General features: G+C 45.0%; 1 protein-coding gene across 1 annotated transcript in view; it reads right to left on the bottom strand.

The window, feature by feature from the left end:
• Positions 1–200: 200 nt before the first annotated feature.
• LOC141134158 (uncharacterized) overlaps positions 201–18,966 on the bottom strand; it is an 89,461-nt gene continuing 70,695 nt past the window's right edge. Inside the window, exons 11-13 of the mRNA XM_073623743.1 lie at positions 9,555–9,713; positions 5,409–5,549; positions 201–347 (exon numbers count right to left, since the gene is read on the bottom strand). Of these exons, the coding sequence (XP_073479844.1) occupies positions 201–347; positions 5,409–5,549; positions 9,555–9,713 (447 nt within the window). The remainder of the gene's footprint in view (positions 348–5,408; positions 5,550–9,554; positions 9,714–18,966) is intronic.

Below are 18,966 nucleotides of genomic sequence, written 5' to 3'. Positions count from 1 at the left end.
CTGTTACATAAAAAATTGCAACACCCACCATTTTATTCTCTAGGGCCACAAACATAAAGAATCATGAATCCCTAAGGTGCTCATGGACTTCCTATTATGTCATCTGCTGGGCTCTGTTGAGAGGTCTGTTGGGCTGAGTCAGAGATGTAGCATGGGCTGATCTTGAATATGTGTTATCTAGCCAATCACTGATGTTCTTTTCATTGGTTGGCTGGGCCAATCTTTGGCACACATCCTAAGCAGACCTCTAAAAGAGTCTTTTGCTTATAGGCTGTTGACTGAGTTTGGAGTTCTGCACTGAAGCCCACACCTGAGGGTCTCAGTCCTTTGGAGCCACCATGTGCTACCTGAATAGGAAGACATTACCCATGCTGATCTGGCTGCTAAATGGCTATCAGTGGATATACTGGAGCCACATTAGACTATCCACTGGTCTCGGACCTCACCCATGTTGATCCAGTAGCTGAAATTTTATCGATTGGGGCAATGGAGTAAAACCTGAATCTCTACTGGTCTGATGCTCTAGTCACCCAATCACCTACCTGGTACCTCTGTTGTATTGGATGGAACTACTGTCTACTGTATACAGAAGACATCTTGAGTACCATCCAGGGACTGTCAGCTTTGAGTAGATGCACTACTCTGAGTATTCCACCTATCCCTGTTCTCCCTTGTTGTGCAGAAAACCTTTAGGCTGGTTTCACATCTCTGTGCGGAGCGGCTCACAGCAGGGGTCTGGTGCGTCCCTGTTCTCCATCTCAGGTCCAATTTCGTTCTGAATTTTTGGCTGAATTCAGACCTGAAATGGACCAGAAGACGCATGGGACTCTTGTGCAATTCTCTCCACAGCCATCCCGGAGCTGTGTGAACTGGCTCCATTGAGAGCCGGGCCAGGCTCCTGACATGTGAATTGGATGCAGGGAAACATCCAATTCACAATAGCGTGAACCCAGCCTAAAATGACATCCACAGACTTGACTGTGACATACTTGACTGAAACATCTAAGAGTTTAACAACAGGGCTACACAAATATGGTTTTAAAATACACTTACAGTATCATGAGGTTTATGTCGAGATCTATCCTCATCTTGGCACTACCATACACCAATGTAATAGTAGACTTCATTGCACTGTTTGTGACTTTATAAATATCCTTCTGTACTTGATTGTTCTTTTCTTTTCTTTTCCTTTCTTTTCTTTTTGAACTCAATAAAGATATATAGTAATAAAAAAAAGGAAGAAAAACACCTATCTGCAAATTAAAACCCCAGTATCCTCAACCAGTGATGGATAGAACAATTTTTAGGCCCTCGTTAAACTATTGGCCAAGTAAAAACCCTTGTTTACTGTATATCTTGTAGATCATTTCCAGGTCCCAGCACCCATCTGACACACATCTAATGTAAATGGGTTCCCAGGTCCAAGCAGACCCTTGTGCAGTGCACAGTTTGCACAAATAATATGTCCACCCCTCCCTCCACAACCTATGTATTAACGTACCCTTAGCACTGCTAACCAGTTTCCAATCATTACTGCCACTAACTGGTCACTGGCAGATACTGTCAGCAAGTGCACAGTGTTTGACAAAATCTCTGCTTACCTTCGTCTTTCTATGTGACAAAGCTTGGGCCTGGGATTGTGGTTGACATTGAAACTGCTAAAGGTAATTTTAAGCATTGGGGGATGTTCTGTCAAAACTTGGGAAGGAGAGCTGGGTTTAGATTTTTAAACCCAGTTAGCTTCAGGAGACTAGAAGTGTAAATCCTTGTTATTTGTATTGCTGCTCATGACCCACTTTGGGGAGATTTCAGCTAATTTCCTGCCCCTGTGAAATAAGGGGTATAATTGTTATCAGGGCAGGAAAACTCTGGCAGTAATAAGAACTGAACAGAGGCCCTAATCTCTCCCAGTTCTACTCATGTAGAGTATTTTGTTGAAAGGTGTGGTGAGGATATTTTTGTCTCAGTAGAAAGTAAAGGAAAATTTCCCCATGGGTACATAGACAGCAATGAAATGCCCGAGAAAAAAATGAAAGGACAGCCCTGGAACCCTAGGATTGTCTTATTGGTAATTTTAGTGGTATGTAGACAGGGTAGCTGAATTTTTGGTTGGCAGCCTCTTCATACCAAGGACTTTCGACAGACTCTATGGATTCATTTGATTATAACTAAATGGATCTGAGCGGGAAGTACTACACCAGTGATGGCGAACCTTGGCACCACAGATGTTTTGGAACTACATTTCCCATGATGCTCATGCACTCTGCAATGTAGTTGAGCATCATCGGAAATGTAGTTCCAAAACATCTGGGGTGCCAATGTTCGCCATCACTGTACTACACCAAGAGTTAATCATCCAGATTTAAATTTATTCCAATATAAGATCAGACAATAGACTGTCTCAAAGCCAATGCATTTTGGGGGCTAGAAACCACTCCTCTCATCAGGGCTTGAACATGGGAAACCAATACCTTCTGAAGATAGGAAAGTTTATACTGGACCAGTACAAAACAGCCACTGACAACTTTCCAACACTTGTGTGTATACAATACCACACACTTTGTATTTTTAATTCAGTCTAGTACATAATGTTTCCCAGCTTTAAAGCTGAAGTTTAGCTTAAAGTGGAAGTTAACTTCCATGCTTTGCTTTTACCTATAATAATAAGGCTTACCTATAGGTAGTGTAAATATCTCCTAAATGTGCACCATTTAGGAAATATTTACATTACATACAGCCAGTGACATCACTGGCGCATGCACTCAGAAGGAATGGCCACTCGTCCCGCATGCGTGGGGGTGCCGTCATCGCGGCTCCGGCCAGTCACAGAGCTGGAGTCCGCAAACCCAGAAGCAAGACGGGTGAAAATGGGATCCTCTCGGCATGGGAGGGCTTCGTTTTAAGTTAAGTTTAACATAATGTGCTAGTATGCAATGCATTCTAGCACATTACAACTTTACCTTGAAGGTTCTCAAAAAAAAAAGAACAAAAAAAGGCCAGCAGTTTACAATCGCTTTAAAGAAAAAAGAAAAATGTCTTACAACTTTAGTCACATCACTTATCTGAAATGAAGGATGTCCCATGTTGTACAGACAACTGGATCCTGGAGTAATCTTCTGTGCACGGATGTCCCGTCCTCTTCCTGCTGATGAACTTTCAGGGCTACATTGAGTAACAGCTTCAGGTCTTTAAGCAGAAGAGCAGAAGAAATGATCCGAAGGGACTGGCCTCCTCTTCCTTCTTCCATTGAGAAAAGTTATTCCATTGATTACATTGCCTGTAACACTAACTTTTATCAATAGAGGAAGGAAGGGGTGTGTCAGACCATCTGTACTTCTGTTCTGTCTGAAAACCAGAAGCTGCTAGTCACTGCAGTGCAAAAAGTGCAGATACAAGAAGAGGGCAGGACATCCCTGGACAGATTTCTCCAGAATCCACCTGCCTGCCCAATGTGGCTCATACTTCATGAAAGGCAACGGGTTGGGACAAGAGGGGGGGGGGGGGCAGAAGGGACATGTGACACGGCCCAGTGTCAAAATGTGGATGGCTGCTGTGGCACCTCACTGACAGGAGTGATAGCAGCAGCCTTTCTATCAATAGGAGCGGTGGCCTTGATGCTGCTGTCGGGATGCTGCTCTCTCCACCATCCAATAGCAACCTATTGTGGGCAGAAGAGAGCAAACAGAACACAGCTTCATCTCAACATAACGCTGCTGGGGGAGTGAGGAAGGACTGCCCTTCTATCTTCCCTTGTTAAGCAACAGATCACATGCCCAGAGATGGGAAGTACACAGAAGTTGAGGGGACAACTCAGCCCTAGACCTCCCCTCTCTCCTCCACATGACCCCCAAAGAGCCCCTTGGCCTCCTTCCACCCTCAGAGCCCTTCAGCCCCCATTTCGCTCTCGGAGCCCCCCTAGATCACTTTAGTTACATGCACCCCTCATAGCCTACCTTCCCTCCCCTCTACATCCCACTGACATAAATACCAAAGCAGTCCTCCTAAGACAGACACCATTGATGTAGGGATATTTTCTCCTCTATTGATATTGGTATTACATTGTGTTATATTATATTTTATTGAAAGAGATGGTTTTTTTCTAGCCCCGATGAAGGGAGTGTTTTTGGACTCCCAAAACCTGTTGACTACTCTTTGGATTGTCCTTCTCACTTTTATTGATATAAAAGTCACATTTGGACGTTTCAGCGGTGGTGTGTCGCATCAATTTGCTTTTTTATTCATCACTGACACTGACGCAGCACTAGTTTTCCTATAAGCAAAATCATCAATGCAGGGACACATTTTCCTTCCAGTGACACCAATGACACAGGGCCATTTTTCCTTCCAGTGACACCACCAACACAGGGCTATTTTTCCTTTCAGTAACCCCACCGACACATGGCCATTTTTCCTTTCAGTGACATCACCAACACATGGCCATTTTTCCTTTCAGTGACATCACAGACACATGGCCATTTTTCCTTTCAGTGACATCACCAACACATGGCCATTTTTCCTCCCAGTAGCCCCACCGGCACATGGCCATTTTTCCTTCCATTGACACACACCAACACATGCCATTTTTCCTTCCAGTAACCCCACCGACATGTGGCCATTTGTCCTTCCAGTAACCCCACGACACGTGGCCATTTTTCCTTCCAGTAACTCCACCGACACAGGGCCATTTTTTCTTCCATTGACACCACCAACGCAGGGCCATTTTTCCCTCCAGTAACCCCATTGACAAATGGCCATTTTTCCTTCCATTGACACCACTGACACATGGCCATTTTTCCTCCCAGTGACACCAACACATGGCCATTCTTCCTTCCAGTGACATCACCAAAACATGACCATTTTTCCTCCCAGTAGCCCCACCGACACGTGGCCATTTTTCCTTCAAGTGCCCCCACTAATGCAGGGCCATATTTCCCTTCCATTTACACCACCAACACAGGGCCATTTTTCCTTCCAGTAACCCCATTGACACCTGGCCATTTTCCCTTACATTGACACCATCGACACATGGCCATTTTTCCTCCCAGTGACGCCACCGACGCATGGCCATTTTTGGTTCCAGTGACATCACCAAAACATGATCATTTTTCCTCCTATTAGCCCCACAGACATATGGCCATTTTTCCTTCAAGTGACCCCACTGATGCAGGGCCGTTTTTTCCTTCCATTGACACCACCAACACAGGGCCATTTTTCCTTCCAGTAACCCCACCAACACATGGCTATATTTTCTTCCAGTAACCCCACCGACACATGGCCATTTTTCCTCCCACTGACACCACCAACGCAGGGCCAGTTTTCCTTCCAGTAATCCCACCTACACAGGGCCAATTTTCCTTCCAGTGACACCACTAAACATGAAATACTTGTGAAAGTGTTGTCCCACTCACCATGTACAGGTAGGCACTCAGGATGAGCCCTTTCAAAACGGCCTCCATGTCTGATGGAAACTGGAAGACAAATTGTGAGGAATTTTTCTTCTTCACCTTGTTTATTTGGACACCAGGAGCAGATCCATACATACTACGTATCTAAGGGAGAGCGAAAAATAAAAATGAATTAATTTCCTTAAAATCCATGGATGGACAGAATAATATGCAACAGGAACTCAGAAACACTTTATCATTTTTAGCTGCCAGCAGTGTCAGCATGCGATTATTAAATTGGAAAATTGGCATTTTTAAGGAAGTTGGTGGGAGGAGCCGCTGAGCACTATCAGGGACCAGGAGAGCGACATTTCCGGAAGGGTTGGGTATTCTTTGATTTGAAAACTCAGGGACAATATTCTTTACTGTTGAACTGCAGTGTTTGGTAGTTTGGGCAGCTGAAGGGGTAAGTATATATTTCCTTCTTTGCAGTGATATTTAATTTCAGGAGTTTACTTTTTGCAACAGAATTGCTTTAAGGATATATAAGGGCTTTAGTGAAGGCTGTTCACCTGGGGAGGATGCACTTGGCTTCAGATGGGGCCATGACAATACAAATGGGACAGTTTGTCTGTGCCTATTACAACACTTGCCTACAGCCCAATTTACCTTAAACCGGATCTTCACTGCATCTGGGCACCACAAACCAAAAATGCTATTTAACTCTTTCTAAATATTCAAAGCGAACTACCCCCATCCATCCATGTCTCCATGCTTTATTTTGCTGAAAAATGGCTTTGAAAAACACCCACCCCCTCTAGCATTTCTGTCCATGGCCATCTTGGCTAAGGGCAGATGATTCATGTAGCCTTTACTTCCTGGAAGCCATCTGCCCTCAGCAGGGTGCTTAGCTGAGAAAACACCTCCTCCCCTCCTGAAGACTCCTGGGATGTATAACATCATTTGCCAAGGCCTGGAAGCCAGGAAGTAACTGAAGAAATGTAAAAAAAAAGTTTAAAACAAGTAATTATAATATAAATTCCTATTTATTAATGCTAGCAGCATAAGGATTAAAAATTGATAGAGTGACGTTCCACTTGAATCCACCTCCAATCCCTAACTTAATTAGAAGTTTTAGATATTTTGAAAGTTTTTTGCTCACGACTCATGTTGTCAGTAGGGATGAGCCGAACACCCCCCTGTTCGGTTCGTACCAGAACATGCGAACAGGAAAAAAGTTCGCTCGAACACGCGAACACCGTTAAAGTCTATGGGACACGAACATGAATAATCAAAATTGCTAATTTTAAAGGCTTATATGCAAGTTATTGTCATAAAAAGTGTTTGGGGACCCGGGTCCTGCCCCAGGGGACATGGATCAATGCAAAAAAAAGTTTTAAAAACGGACGTTTTTTCAGGAGCAGTGATTTTAGGAATGCTTAAAGTCAAACAATAAAAGTGTAATATCCCTTTTAATTTCGTAGCTGGGGGGTGTCTATAGTATGCCTGTAAAGGGGCGCATGTTTCCCGTGTTTAGAACAGTCTGACAGAAAAATGACATTTCGAAGGAAAAAACCCATTTAAAACTACCCGCGGCTATTGCATTGCCGACAATACACATAGAAGTTCATTGATAAAATAGGCATGGGAATTCCCCACAGGGAAACCCCGAACCAAAATTTTTTTAAAAAAATGACGTGGGAGTCCCCCTAAATTCCATACCAGGCCCTTCAGGTCTGGTATGGATATTAAAGGGAACCGCGGCCAAAATTAAAAAAAAAATTGACGTGGGGTTCCCCCTAAATTCCATACCAGACCCTTATCCGAGCACGCAACCTGGCAGGCCGCAGAAAAAGAGGGGGGACGAGAGTGCAGCCCCCCCTCCTGAACCGTACCAGGCCACATGCCCTCAACATTGGGAGGGTGCTTTGAGGTAGCCCCCCAAAACACCTTGTCCCCATGTTGATGAGGACAAGGGCCTCATCCCCACAACCCTGGCCGGTGGTTGTGGGGGTCTGCGGGCGGGGGGCTTATCGGAATCTGGAAGCCCCCTTTAGCAAGGGGACCCCCAGATCCTGCCCCCCCCCCGTGTGAAATGGTAAGGGGGTACTTACCCCTACCATTTTACTAAAAAAACTGTCAAAAATGTTAAAAATGACAAGAGACAGTTTTTGACAAATCCTTTATTTAAATGCTTCTTCTTTCTTCTATCTTCCTTCATCTTCTTCCTCTTCTGGTTCTTCTGGCTCTTCTGGTTCTTCCTCTGGCATTCTCGTCCAGCATCTCCTCCGCGGCGTCTTCTATCTTCTTCTCCTCGGGCCGCTCCGCACCCATGGCATGGGGGGAGGCTCCCGCTCTTCTCTTCATCTTCTTCTTCATCCTCTTCTCTTCTTCCTTCTTCTCTTCTTCTCTTCTTCATTTTCTTCTCCGGGCCGCTCCGCACCCATGCTGGCATGGAGGGAGGCTCCCGCTGTGTGACGGCGTCTCCTCGTCTGACGGTTCTTAAATAACGGGGGGGGGCCACCCGGTGACCCCGCCCCCCTCTGACGCATGGTGACTTGACGGGACTTCCCTGTGACGGTACGGGGAATGCCACAGGGAAGTCCCGTCATGTCCCGTGCATCAGAGGGGGCGGGGTCACCGGGTGGCCCCGCCCCCGTTATTTAAGAACCGTCAAACGAGGAGACGCCGTCACACAGCCGGAGCCTCCCTCCATGCCAGCATGGATGCGGAGCGGCTCGGAGAAGAAAATGAAGAAGAGAAGAAGAGAAGAAGGAAGAAGAGAAGAGGATGAAGAAGAAGATGAAGAGAAGAGCGGGAGCCTCCCCCATGCCATGGGTGCGGAGCGGCCCGAGGAGAAGAAGATAGAAGACGCCGCAGAGGAGATGCTGGACGAGAATGCCGGAGGAAGAACCAGAAGAGCCAGAAGAACCAGAAGAAGATGAAGGAAGATAGAAGAAAGAAGAAGCATTTAAATAAAGGAATTGTCAAAAACTGTCTCTTATCATTTTTAACATTTTTGACAGTTTTTTAGTGAAATGGTAGGGGTAAGTACCCCCTTACCATTTCACACGGGGGGGCGGGATCTGGGGGTCCCCTTGTTAAAGGGGGCTTCCAGATTCCGATAAGCCCCCCGCCCGCAGACCCCCACAACCACCGGCCAGAGTTGTGGGGATGAGGCCCTTGTCCTCATTAACATGGGGACAAGGTGTTTTGGGGGGCTACCCCAAAGCACCCTACCAATGTTGAGGGCATGTGGCCTGGTATGGTTCAGGAGGGGGGGCGCACTCTCGCCCCCCCTCTTTTCCTGTGGCCTGCCAGGTTGCGTGCTCGGATAAGGGTCTGGTATGGATTTTTGGGGGGACCCCACGCCGTTTTTTTTTTTTTTTTTTTGGCGCGGGGTTCCCCTTAAAATCCATACCAGACCTGAAGGGTCTGGTATGGAATTTAGGGGGAACCCCACGTCATTTTTTTCTTAAATTTTGGCTGGGGTTCCCCTTAATATCCATACCAGACCTGAAGGGCCTGGTATGGAATTTAGGGGGACTCCCACGTCATTTTTTTTTTTAAATTTTGGCTCGGGGTTTCCCTGTGGGGAATTCCCATGCTGTTTCTATCAATGAACTTCTATGTGTATTGTTGGCAATGCAATAGCCGCGGGTAGTTTTAAATTGGTTTTCTCCTTCGAAATGTCATTTTTCTGTCAGACTGTTCTAAACACGGGAAACATGCGCCCCTTTACAGGCATACTATAGACATCCCCCAGGTACGAAATTTAAAGGGATATTACACTTTTATTGTTTGACTTTAAGCATTATTAAAATCACTGCTCCTGAAAAAACGACCACATTTTGCATTGATCCATGTCCCCTGGGGCAGGACCCGGGTCCCCAAACACTTTTTATGACAATAACTTGCATATAAGCCTTTAAAATTAGCACTTTTGATTTCTCCCATAGACTTTTAAAGGGTGTTCTGTGGCATTCGAATTTGCCGCGAACACCCCAAATTGTTCGCTGTTCGGCAAACTTGCGAACAGCCAATGTTCGAGTCGAACATGAGTTCAACTCGAACTCGAAGCTCATCCCTAGTTGTCAGGTCTCTGTTTCAGCCTTCAAAACCAAAAAAAAAACATTTTATACATACAGTATATTGAGAAATGTGACCCACCTTTATGGAGTTGTTCCATGCACTTGTGTTGGACACTGGTAGACTTACAGTGCACACAGGTTCATCCATTTTCCGGTAAATGCCAACGTTGAAGTTTACCAATGTGGAATTAATTTTAACATAACCGATTGTCTGTTCTGGGAGGGTGACCACTTTTAGCTGTAAAGAAAGGGGAGAAGCACCATGGGAAAAAAAAAGAGAGCTGCACCTTAAAGCACAGTGCAAGGACACAAAGAGAAGTAGCGCAATGCAATAGGATACAGTGCCTTGAAAAAGTGTTCAAACCCCTTGAAATTTTCCACATTTTGTCATGTTACAACCAAAAATGTAAATGTATTTTATTGGGATTTTATGTGATAAACTAACGCAAAGTGGCACATAATTGTGAAATTTTTTTGCAAATAAATATCTGAAAAGTGTGGCGTGCATTTGTATTCAGCCCCCTTTACTCTGATACCCCAACTAAAATCTAGTGGAACCAATTGCCTTCAGAAGTCACCTAATTAGTAAATAGAGCCCACCTGTGTGTAATTTATTCTCAGTATAAACACAGCTGTTCTGTGAAGCCCTCAGAGGTTTGTTAAAGAACCTTAGTGAACAAACAGCATCATGAAGGCCAAGGAACGCACCAGGCAGGTCAGGGATAAAGTTGTGGAGAAGTTTAAAGCAGGAATAGGTTATAAAAAAATATCCCAAGCTTTGAACATCTCACTGAGCACTGTTCGATCCATCATCTGAAAATGGAAAGAGTATGGCACAACTGCAAACCTACCAAGACATGGCCGTCCACCTAAACTGACAGGTGAGGAGAGCATGTACTCCACAAATCTGGTCTTTATGGAAGAGTGGCAAGAAGAAAGCCATTGTTGAAAGAAAGCCATAAGAAGTCCCATTTGCAGTTTGCGAGAAGCCATGTGGGGGACACAGCAAACATGTGGAAGAAGGTGCTCTGGTCAGATGAGACCAAAATGGAACTTTTTGGCCGAAAAAAAAAACTATGTGTGGCAGAAAACTAACACTGCACATCACCATGAACACACCATCCCCACCGCGAAACATGGTGGTGGCAGCATCATGTTGTGGGGATGCTTTTCTTCAACAGGGACAGGAAAACTGGTCAGAGTTGATGGGAAGATGGATGGAGCCAAATACAGGACAATCTTAGAAGAAAACCTGTTAGAGTCTGCAAAAAACTTGAGACTGGGGAGGAGGTTCACCTTCCAGCAGGACAACGACCCTAAACCTACAGCCAGAGCTACAATGGAATGGTTTAGATCAAAGCAAATCCATGTGTTAGAATGGCCCAGTCACAGTCCAGACCAAAATCCAATTGAGAATCTGTGGCAAGTTTGAAAATTGCTGTTCAGACGCTCTCCATCCAATCTGACAGAGCTTGAGATATTTTATGGGTAAAAATATCACTCTCTAGATGTGCAAAGCTGGTAGAGATATCCCCAAAAAGATTTGCAGCTGTAACTTTAAGAAGTTAACAACCTCTATTAAGGCATTTAACAAGTAAGCTGTGCCACAGCTGGCAGCCTCACAGATATAAACAAATCTCAGGACAAAGGATCATTTTTTAAAAATGAAACATTTCCATTGCATGTGCTTTCATGCATATAAAAAGAACTGACTGGCTGAGTTGGCCTTAACCCTTTCACGCAGCCCATATACAAATATGTGGCCTCGGCTTGAAGGGGTTGTACCGGGTTGATGCATGCTGCTGCACGCATCACCCGTTACTGTTTTTTAGAGCCAACGATCGGCTTTCTTGGGATAACAACCGATGCGGCTATTTAGCTGCTTGGATGTTATCCCAAGCAGTGGTAGGGGATGCCCCTCCCGCCACCTTCCGCGGCTCGCCTGGGCGACCAGCTGGCACGTTCAGCTTTAATATGGTGGAAGTGCAAAAAAAAGCGATAAAGTTTTTAGGAATACTTATCCCAAGGGATTTGATCCAGTTATAGGAATTAAATCACTCGGTGATAATTGGTAAAACCATAAAAGCACTTCAAAGATACGATAAGATAATTTATTCTTGGATAGGAATGATAATTGTAGCAAAAATGGACATATTGCCTAAATTATTGTACGTGTTTCAAGCTATACCTAATCCTTCCAAAAAAAATTAATAACACAACTACGTAAAGCTATAGGAAGTTTTATATGGATTCAAAAAATTCCAAGAATAAAAATAAATGTTATCATGCTATTTTGTGCTGATTGAATGTTTTTTAAATTGAAATACCACATTTGGCTACTAGATGGTGCTAAGGGTCACTGACATTTTGTTTCTTTTCACCATCTAGTGGCCAGATTAAGTATTTAACTTTTTTAAAATAATGAGAAACATTAAAGCGGAGTTCACCTCATTTTTCATTTATTAAAAGTCAGCAGCTACAAAAAGTGTAGCTGCTGACTTTTAATAAACAGACACTCACCTGTCCCACGGTCCAACGATGCGGTTGCCCAGAGCCTCGCTCCTCTCCCCCTCCTCTCTGCGGCGCCATCATAGCAACTGTGGGCCCCCAGCTGTGACAGCTTACAACTTCACGGCCGGGCGAGCACTGTGCATGCGCAAGTCGCGCTGTGTTCTGCTATTGGCCAGGCAATCTTCTGGGACATGTGACGTGTCCCAGAAGATTGCTGGCAGGGAGGGGCCACCAAGGGCGAGAGGAGGAGTCACCTAGGCGGCTGAGAAGAGGAAGAAGGAAGTGGGACAGGAAGTCCCACTAAAAAGAAGTTAAACCCCTCCAAAAAAATTACATGCCAAATGTGGTATGTAAGGGGGTGAGGAGTGCTTAAAGCGGTAGTTCCACTTTTGGGAGGAACCTCGCTTTAAACTGGCACAGGTAGTACCTATTAGTTTTTGGGGGGGTTTTGCCCCATTCACACAAAATGAATGCCCATGCACTTTCACTGGGAAAACTGCCATGCAAATGTTTCCTGTGGAAATGCAATCGTATGCAGTTTGCTTGCTACCCATTGGTCACTTTGCTGTATATTAAATACTTTATTTTGGTGGTTTAGAGATTGGACTTACATTGTAATTGTCATTGTAATTACAAGAGGACAATTTTTCACCAGAATGCAGCCATATCACCTCCTTATTAAATTGGTCTCTGAGCTTGATGTATGGGAACGGTCCACGACAACAGTCACAACTCTGGGGTTCCCGGTGCACCGTGAACAGAGTCTCCCCACTACAAATCTGAAAATCTGAACAGTAATTCATTATGAGAGGTTTGAAGGGTTTTTTCAAAGCTTTGCTCAGATCTACATAAACAATGAAACTAACATATTCTTTGGATGTGTAATTGGATGCATTGTTTCTATGGGCATATTTATTCTGTATTGTACCTTGTTGCAATCAACAGTCTTGAGCCTTTGATACCTGGTGGTGTCTACTGTGCATTGTATCAGTTCCATGCGGCAGTTAACGACCCATTTAGGGTATTCTTATAGGGTAGGGCATGGGTGTGGTCTGTGATAGTTGCCCTGGTGAGTACACCCCTCACATTTTTGTAAATAATTTATTTATTTATATCTTTTCATGTGACAACACTGAAGAAATGACACTTTTCTACAATGTAAAGTAGTGAGTGTACAGCTTGTATAACAGTGTAAATTTGCTGTCCCCTCAAAATAACTCAACACACAGCCATTAATGTCTAAACCGCTGGCAACAAAAGTGAGTACACCCCTAAGTGAAAATGTCCAAATTGGGCACAATTAGCCATTTCCCTCCCCGATGTCATGTGACTCGTTAGTGTTGCAAGGTCTCAGGTGTGAATGGGAAGCAGGTATGTTAAATTTGGTGTTATCGCTCTCACTCTCATACTGGTCACTGTAAGTTCAACATGGCACCTCATGGCAAAGAACTCTCTGAGGATCTGAAAAAAAAGAATTGTTGCTCTACATAAAGATGGCCTAGGCTATAAGAAGATTGCCAAGACCCTGAAACTGAGCTGCAGCATGGTGGTCAAGACCATACAGCAGTATAACAGGACAGGTTCCACTCAGAACAGGTCTCGCCATGGTCGACCAAAGAAGTTGAGTGCACGTGCCCAGCGTTATATCCAGAGGTTGTCTTTGGGAAATGGACATATGAGGGCTGCCAGCATTGCTGCAGAGGTTGAAGGGGTGGGGGGTCAGGCGGTCAGTGCTCAGACCATACGCCGCACACTGCATCAAATTGGTCTGCATGGCTGTCATCCCCGAATTAAGCCTCTTCTAAAGATGATGCACAAGGAAGCCCGCAAACAGTTTGCTGAAGACAAGCAGACTGAGGACATGGATTACTGGAACCATGTCCTGTGGTCTGATGAGATCAAGATAAACTTATTTGGTTCAGATGGTGTCAAGGGTGTGTGGCCGCAACCAGGTGAGGAGTACAAAGACAAGTGTGTCTTGTCTACAGTCAAGCATGGTGGTGGGAGTGTCATGGTCTGGGGCTGCATGAGTGTTGCCGGCACTGAGGAGCTACAGTTCATTGAGGGAACCATGAATGCCAACATGTACTGTGACATACTGAAGAAGAGCATGATCCCCTCCCTTCGGAGACTGGGCTGCAGGGCAGTATTCCAACATAACGACCCCAAACACACCTCCAAGATGACCACTGCCTTGCTAAAGAAGCTGAGGGTAAAGGTGATGGACTGGCCAAGCATGTCTCCAGACCTAAACCCTATTGACCATCTGTGGGGCATCCTCAAAGGGAAGGTGGAGGAGCGCAAGGTCTCTAACATCCACCAGCTCCGTGATGTCTTCATGGAGGAGTGGAAGAGGACTCCAGTGGCAATCTGTGACGCTCTGGTGAACTCCATGCCCAAAAGGGTTAAGGCAGTGCAGGAAAATAATGGTGGCCACACAAAATATTGACACTTTGGGCCCAATTTGGACATTTTCACTTAGGGGTGTACTCACTTTTGTTGCCAGCGGTTTAGACATTAATGGCTGTGTGTTGAGTTATTTTGAGGGGACAGCAAATTTACACTGTTATACATGCTGTACACTCACTACTTTACATTGTAGCAAAGTGTCATTTCTTCAGTGTTGTCATGACATGAAAAGATATAATAAAATATTTACAAAAATGTGAGGGGTGTACTCACTTTTGTGAGATATTGTGTACATATAATCAGGTTCTTATCAGCACAATACAGAGTGTTTAAACAGAGGCAGATAAGTGCTTAGCTCTAGCCCAGTTTCAAAGGACAACAGACCAGGCTCACCAACTAGCAAGGAAAGTCAAAGACATGCAAGGCTTTCAGCAAGCTCTGTGTCATCTTTCACTGGGATCCAGTACAGTTATTTTCTCTTTAGACCAGGGGTCTCAAACTGGTGGCCCTCCAGCTGTTGCAGAACTACAAGCCCCATGAAGCATTGCAAGGCTGACAGTTACAAGCATGACTCCCACAGGCAGAGGCATAATGGGACTTGTAGTTCCGCAACAGCTGGAGGGCCGCATGTTTGAGACCCCTGCTTTAGACACTACCACCCCTTGAGCTAGCAATTTGTTGCCATTACTGCATAAATGGTCACCTGTATGCTCTCTGTTGGATTATCAAGGCTCAGTATGTAGCTGTAAATGTCTTACTGTGGTGCTCCCCTTTGGGGGAAGCCGGGCAGTGCATGGACTTTGCCGTTCAGGACTACCCATATGCCTTATTTGGAGATGCTGGACTCTGGGACATCAATCTTGTAGGAATGGTCCTTTTCTCTTAACTCTACACTCTCTGGATTCTACTATAGACTTGTGGTAGCTTTGAATCTGTGTGCCTTCACCCATCATGGGAGGCTGACCTGCATGTAAGCAAGATGCAGTCCAAGTTAGGCAATAGCGATATATTCTGGGAAGGTCCAAAACAATACAACTAGGCCCAGAGGGTAGGCACAACCATCCGGATCCACTTATAAACTGTAATAGTGGTTTGAAGACTTGAAAGATGCTGACAGCATCTGCAACGAGGAGCGGAATGCAGCCTGGCCAGTGCACACCCAAAGTGAAGGCTTACTAAAACAAGGTAGAGATAGACGGGGAACCTGTCCCTACAGTAGCCACTTGCATAAAGCATGCCAAACCTGAGAGCCACAGTCTTAAATAGACTCTGCCTGTCCCAAGATGGCCGCTGAAGTCACGTGGGGCACCAGCGTCCAATCAGACAGCTGTCTCCCTGTGACCGCAGGAAGTCATAGAGCAACCAAGTTCCTCACAATTTCCTTCCCTTTTCTGCACTACTGCTTCTGTCATGCATCACCTGCAGTGGGGAGTACAGACTGCACCTGCCTACATGCACTTCACATCACTAAATCAGTAAACTGTTATAAAAACACTTTCTAGTGTGGACTGCTACTTCAAATCTACATAGGGACATCTCCTGGAAACAGTCCTTTGATTTGGGGGTCACAGTGGGGTTCAATACCAGCTAAGTCAGGACAGGTGTAAGAGCTTCCGGGGAGTGCTGATTGGGCCAGGCTGGGTTTCCCTGCAGGAGTTCCCTAAGTGAACAGTGCTAGAATCCTGAGGACGTCATACCAAATCCATGGAAACCAAGGGTCGGGCAGGAATGGATTAAAGGGTGTGTTTCCCGGCTACACAAAACTCTGAAGTTCCACCCAGTGCCTGATCAACAGGTTTATTTTTTTCTGTGTTTGCCGAATACTGAATTTTTATTTGATCTCATGTAATCCTACCTAGTTTTGGATTTCACTTCTTTCTGCCTCCTGCCTTGTCCCCTTGACTGTTCAACCACTTTTTTTTTTTCCCAACCTCTTCACTGTCTGACTACGCTTCTGCCTCTCATGTCTATCAGAGGGTTTGCATCAATCTAACACCGATCCTGTTGGCTGTAGCCTCTGCCAACACTGAACATCTACTGAACTCCGTGACTGTAGAAAGACCAGAAAGACTTCCACTTCACCTAATTTCTATAAATGCACAAAATATAACTGGGTACTAACATTTATAGGTAAAGTTGATCCAGGGAAAATCCGATTGCCTCTCTGAGATCAGGAAGGAATTTTTTCCCCTGCTGTACCAAATTGGATCCTGCTTTCCTGGGGGGTTTTTCTCCTTCCTCTGGATCAACTGTGGGTATAGGATTGGGTATATTGGATTGTATGATTTTTTATTTATTTTTTAAATTTTATTTATTTATTTTTTATGGTTGAACTAGATGGACTTGTGTCTTTTTTTAACCTGACTAACTATGTAACTATGTAACATGTAAAGGCAATAACACCAGGGCTAGCTGATCCAGGGAATTCCCATTGGTCTCATGGGGAGTCCACCCAATCAGCATTATGAACAACAGAGATACTGTAGGTTGTCTTCTTTAAAAGCTTCAAATCATTGTAATTAGGCTCTGACTGATTTTTTTCTTTTTTTTTTGGAGCACTCTGCAAGACCTTTCATTGTATGTAATAAAACGCCCTCAACCAGGTATAAAAATCATATATTGGCCTTTCTTTTGTGCTCTTCTATCTTCTCCAAGGTTTGCCTGAGGTTAAACACCAGGTCCTGGATACCTTGACCATGTTTGGACCCACGCCGATGCTTTCCTCTTAATGAATGGTTTCCATTTTTTTTTAGTTAAATTTTATTGGGACACTGAGTACTGAGTTGTCACGTGACTTCAGCCTTTTCTATTGTCTCTCTTTAAGCACTGGGAAATATGGGTCTAGCTCTAACGAAAATTATGGCAAAGGCAAGGCCAATGTATTTTGCATTACTTCACTTACCTTCTCCTTTTAAAATAACCTCTTTCACCTAAAATAAGAAATCAAGGGCTTAGGCTTCTTTACAAAACATAGCAGAGCAATACATAAATACAGATTTAACCTGTTGGTGCTGGCTGCACACAAATATGCGGCCTCTCTGTAGGTGGGCCTTGGTGCCGAGCGGCCACATATTTGTGTGAATTGGTGTATACAGCCACGCACAGTTACCGGCGGCTAACGGAAAGCTCATGATTGCTACATGCGATCAGGAGCTTTCCTATTATGTTACCGCCATGACAGCCAATCACGGCTGTCACATGATCATAAATCCCGCCCCCCCCACCCAGCATCTGAAACCTCTTAAAGGGCCAGGAGGCACCGGGTTATGTTCAACTAGTGAAAAGTTTATACTGTATTGTGGACTTTTATTTTTGTATTCGTTTGATTGAACAGTGGTGGTGCGTCCATTAAGGGCGCACAGGTGCCGCCCCCTCTCTCCAGCCACCCCCTCTATGACTAATGGATAGATTCATGCATTGCACGAATCTATCCGTGGCCGCCGCTGCCACACCCTATTCTGGGGTACGGCCCCTTTTCGGACACCGGGTGCCTGAATTACAGCGGTGGGGGTGTTTTTGAAACACCTGATTAGAGCCATAGGCTCTAATAGGCCTCGAAAAAGGTGAACTGTGAGCGCAGAGTATTGCGCTCGCAGTTCACCCAGGTGTGTTGGAACAGTAAATTATTTGCTTTCCTAACACTGAACCACCTCTCCGCCAATCAGGTACGCGGGTCAGTTACCCGTCACCTGATTGGCTGAAAGGACAGGCGCTGCGATTGGACGCCTATCAGGAAGAGGAGAGGAGACAGATGGAGGACAGAGGAGCTGCTGTCTTACCCGCTGCAAGGTCCCCCCCGCTCACCACCATCAACCGCATGCCTGACCCGCCACTGAGATAGGGTAAGTGCCGGGCAGACGGCGAGCAGGTGGGGGGTCGCAGTGGCAGCATTTGATGGAGCACAGTGGCACTATTTCATGGGCACAGTGGCAGCATTTGATGGGGCACAGTGGCTGCGTTTGATGGACACAGTGGCTGCGTTTGATGGGCACAGTGGCTGTGTTTGATGGGCACAGTGGCTGCGTTTATTGGGCACAGTGGCTGCGTTTGATGGGCACAGTGGCTGCGTATGATGGGCATAGTGAGGCTGCAATTGATGTTTTTTTTTCTGTTTGTTTGCGCCCCCCCCAAAAAAATTTTGAGCATCAGTCGCCCCTGTAATTGAAAAATACAAAAGGTCCTTTAGGCCTAAAAGAATTATTGCACATTTGGGGTCCATGTTCTTCTTAAATAGGAAACCTACTGCTGCACTTTTAAGTGTCTAAAGCAAAAAAAGTAATTTTGTTTAGAACCCTTTTTGGTTTTTGTGTTTTTTGTGGGTTTTTTTTTGCTGTGTTCCTGTTGAAGGTGATTGACTCGTCTTTGCCTGGGGCAGTTTCTAGAAATGGGGAATGCAAAACTTTATAGTTGTCACTAGAGCAATAATTACATTTATTTGGTCCAACCATCAAAGTGACAAATTACAAAGCTGAAGGATGTGGCCTGCACCCTTCCCCCTGGAGCTGCCGACAAGAGACAATGATTACTGCTTGATCTGAGATTGCTCTAGTGGATCCTGCCTGGAGAGTCCT

The sequence above is a fragment of the Aquarana catesbeiana genome, linkage group LG03 (genome assembly GCF_042186555.1).
Source record: "Aquarana catesbeiana isolate 2022-GZ linkage group LG03, ASM4218655v1, whole genome shotgun sequence".
Lineage (NCBI taxonomy): Eukaryota > Metazoa > Chordata > Amphibia > Anura > Ranidae > Aquarana > Aquarana catesbeiana.
Note: the sequence above shows the minus strand (reverse complement) of the source record. Positions and strands in the feature narration are given on the sequence as shown.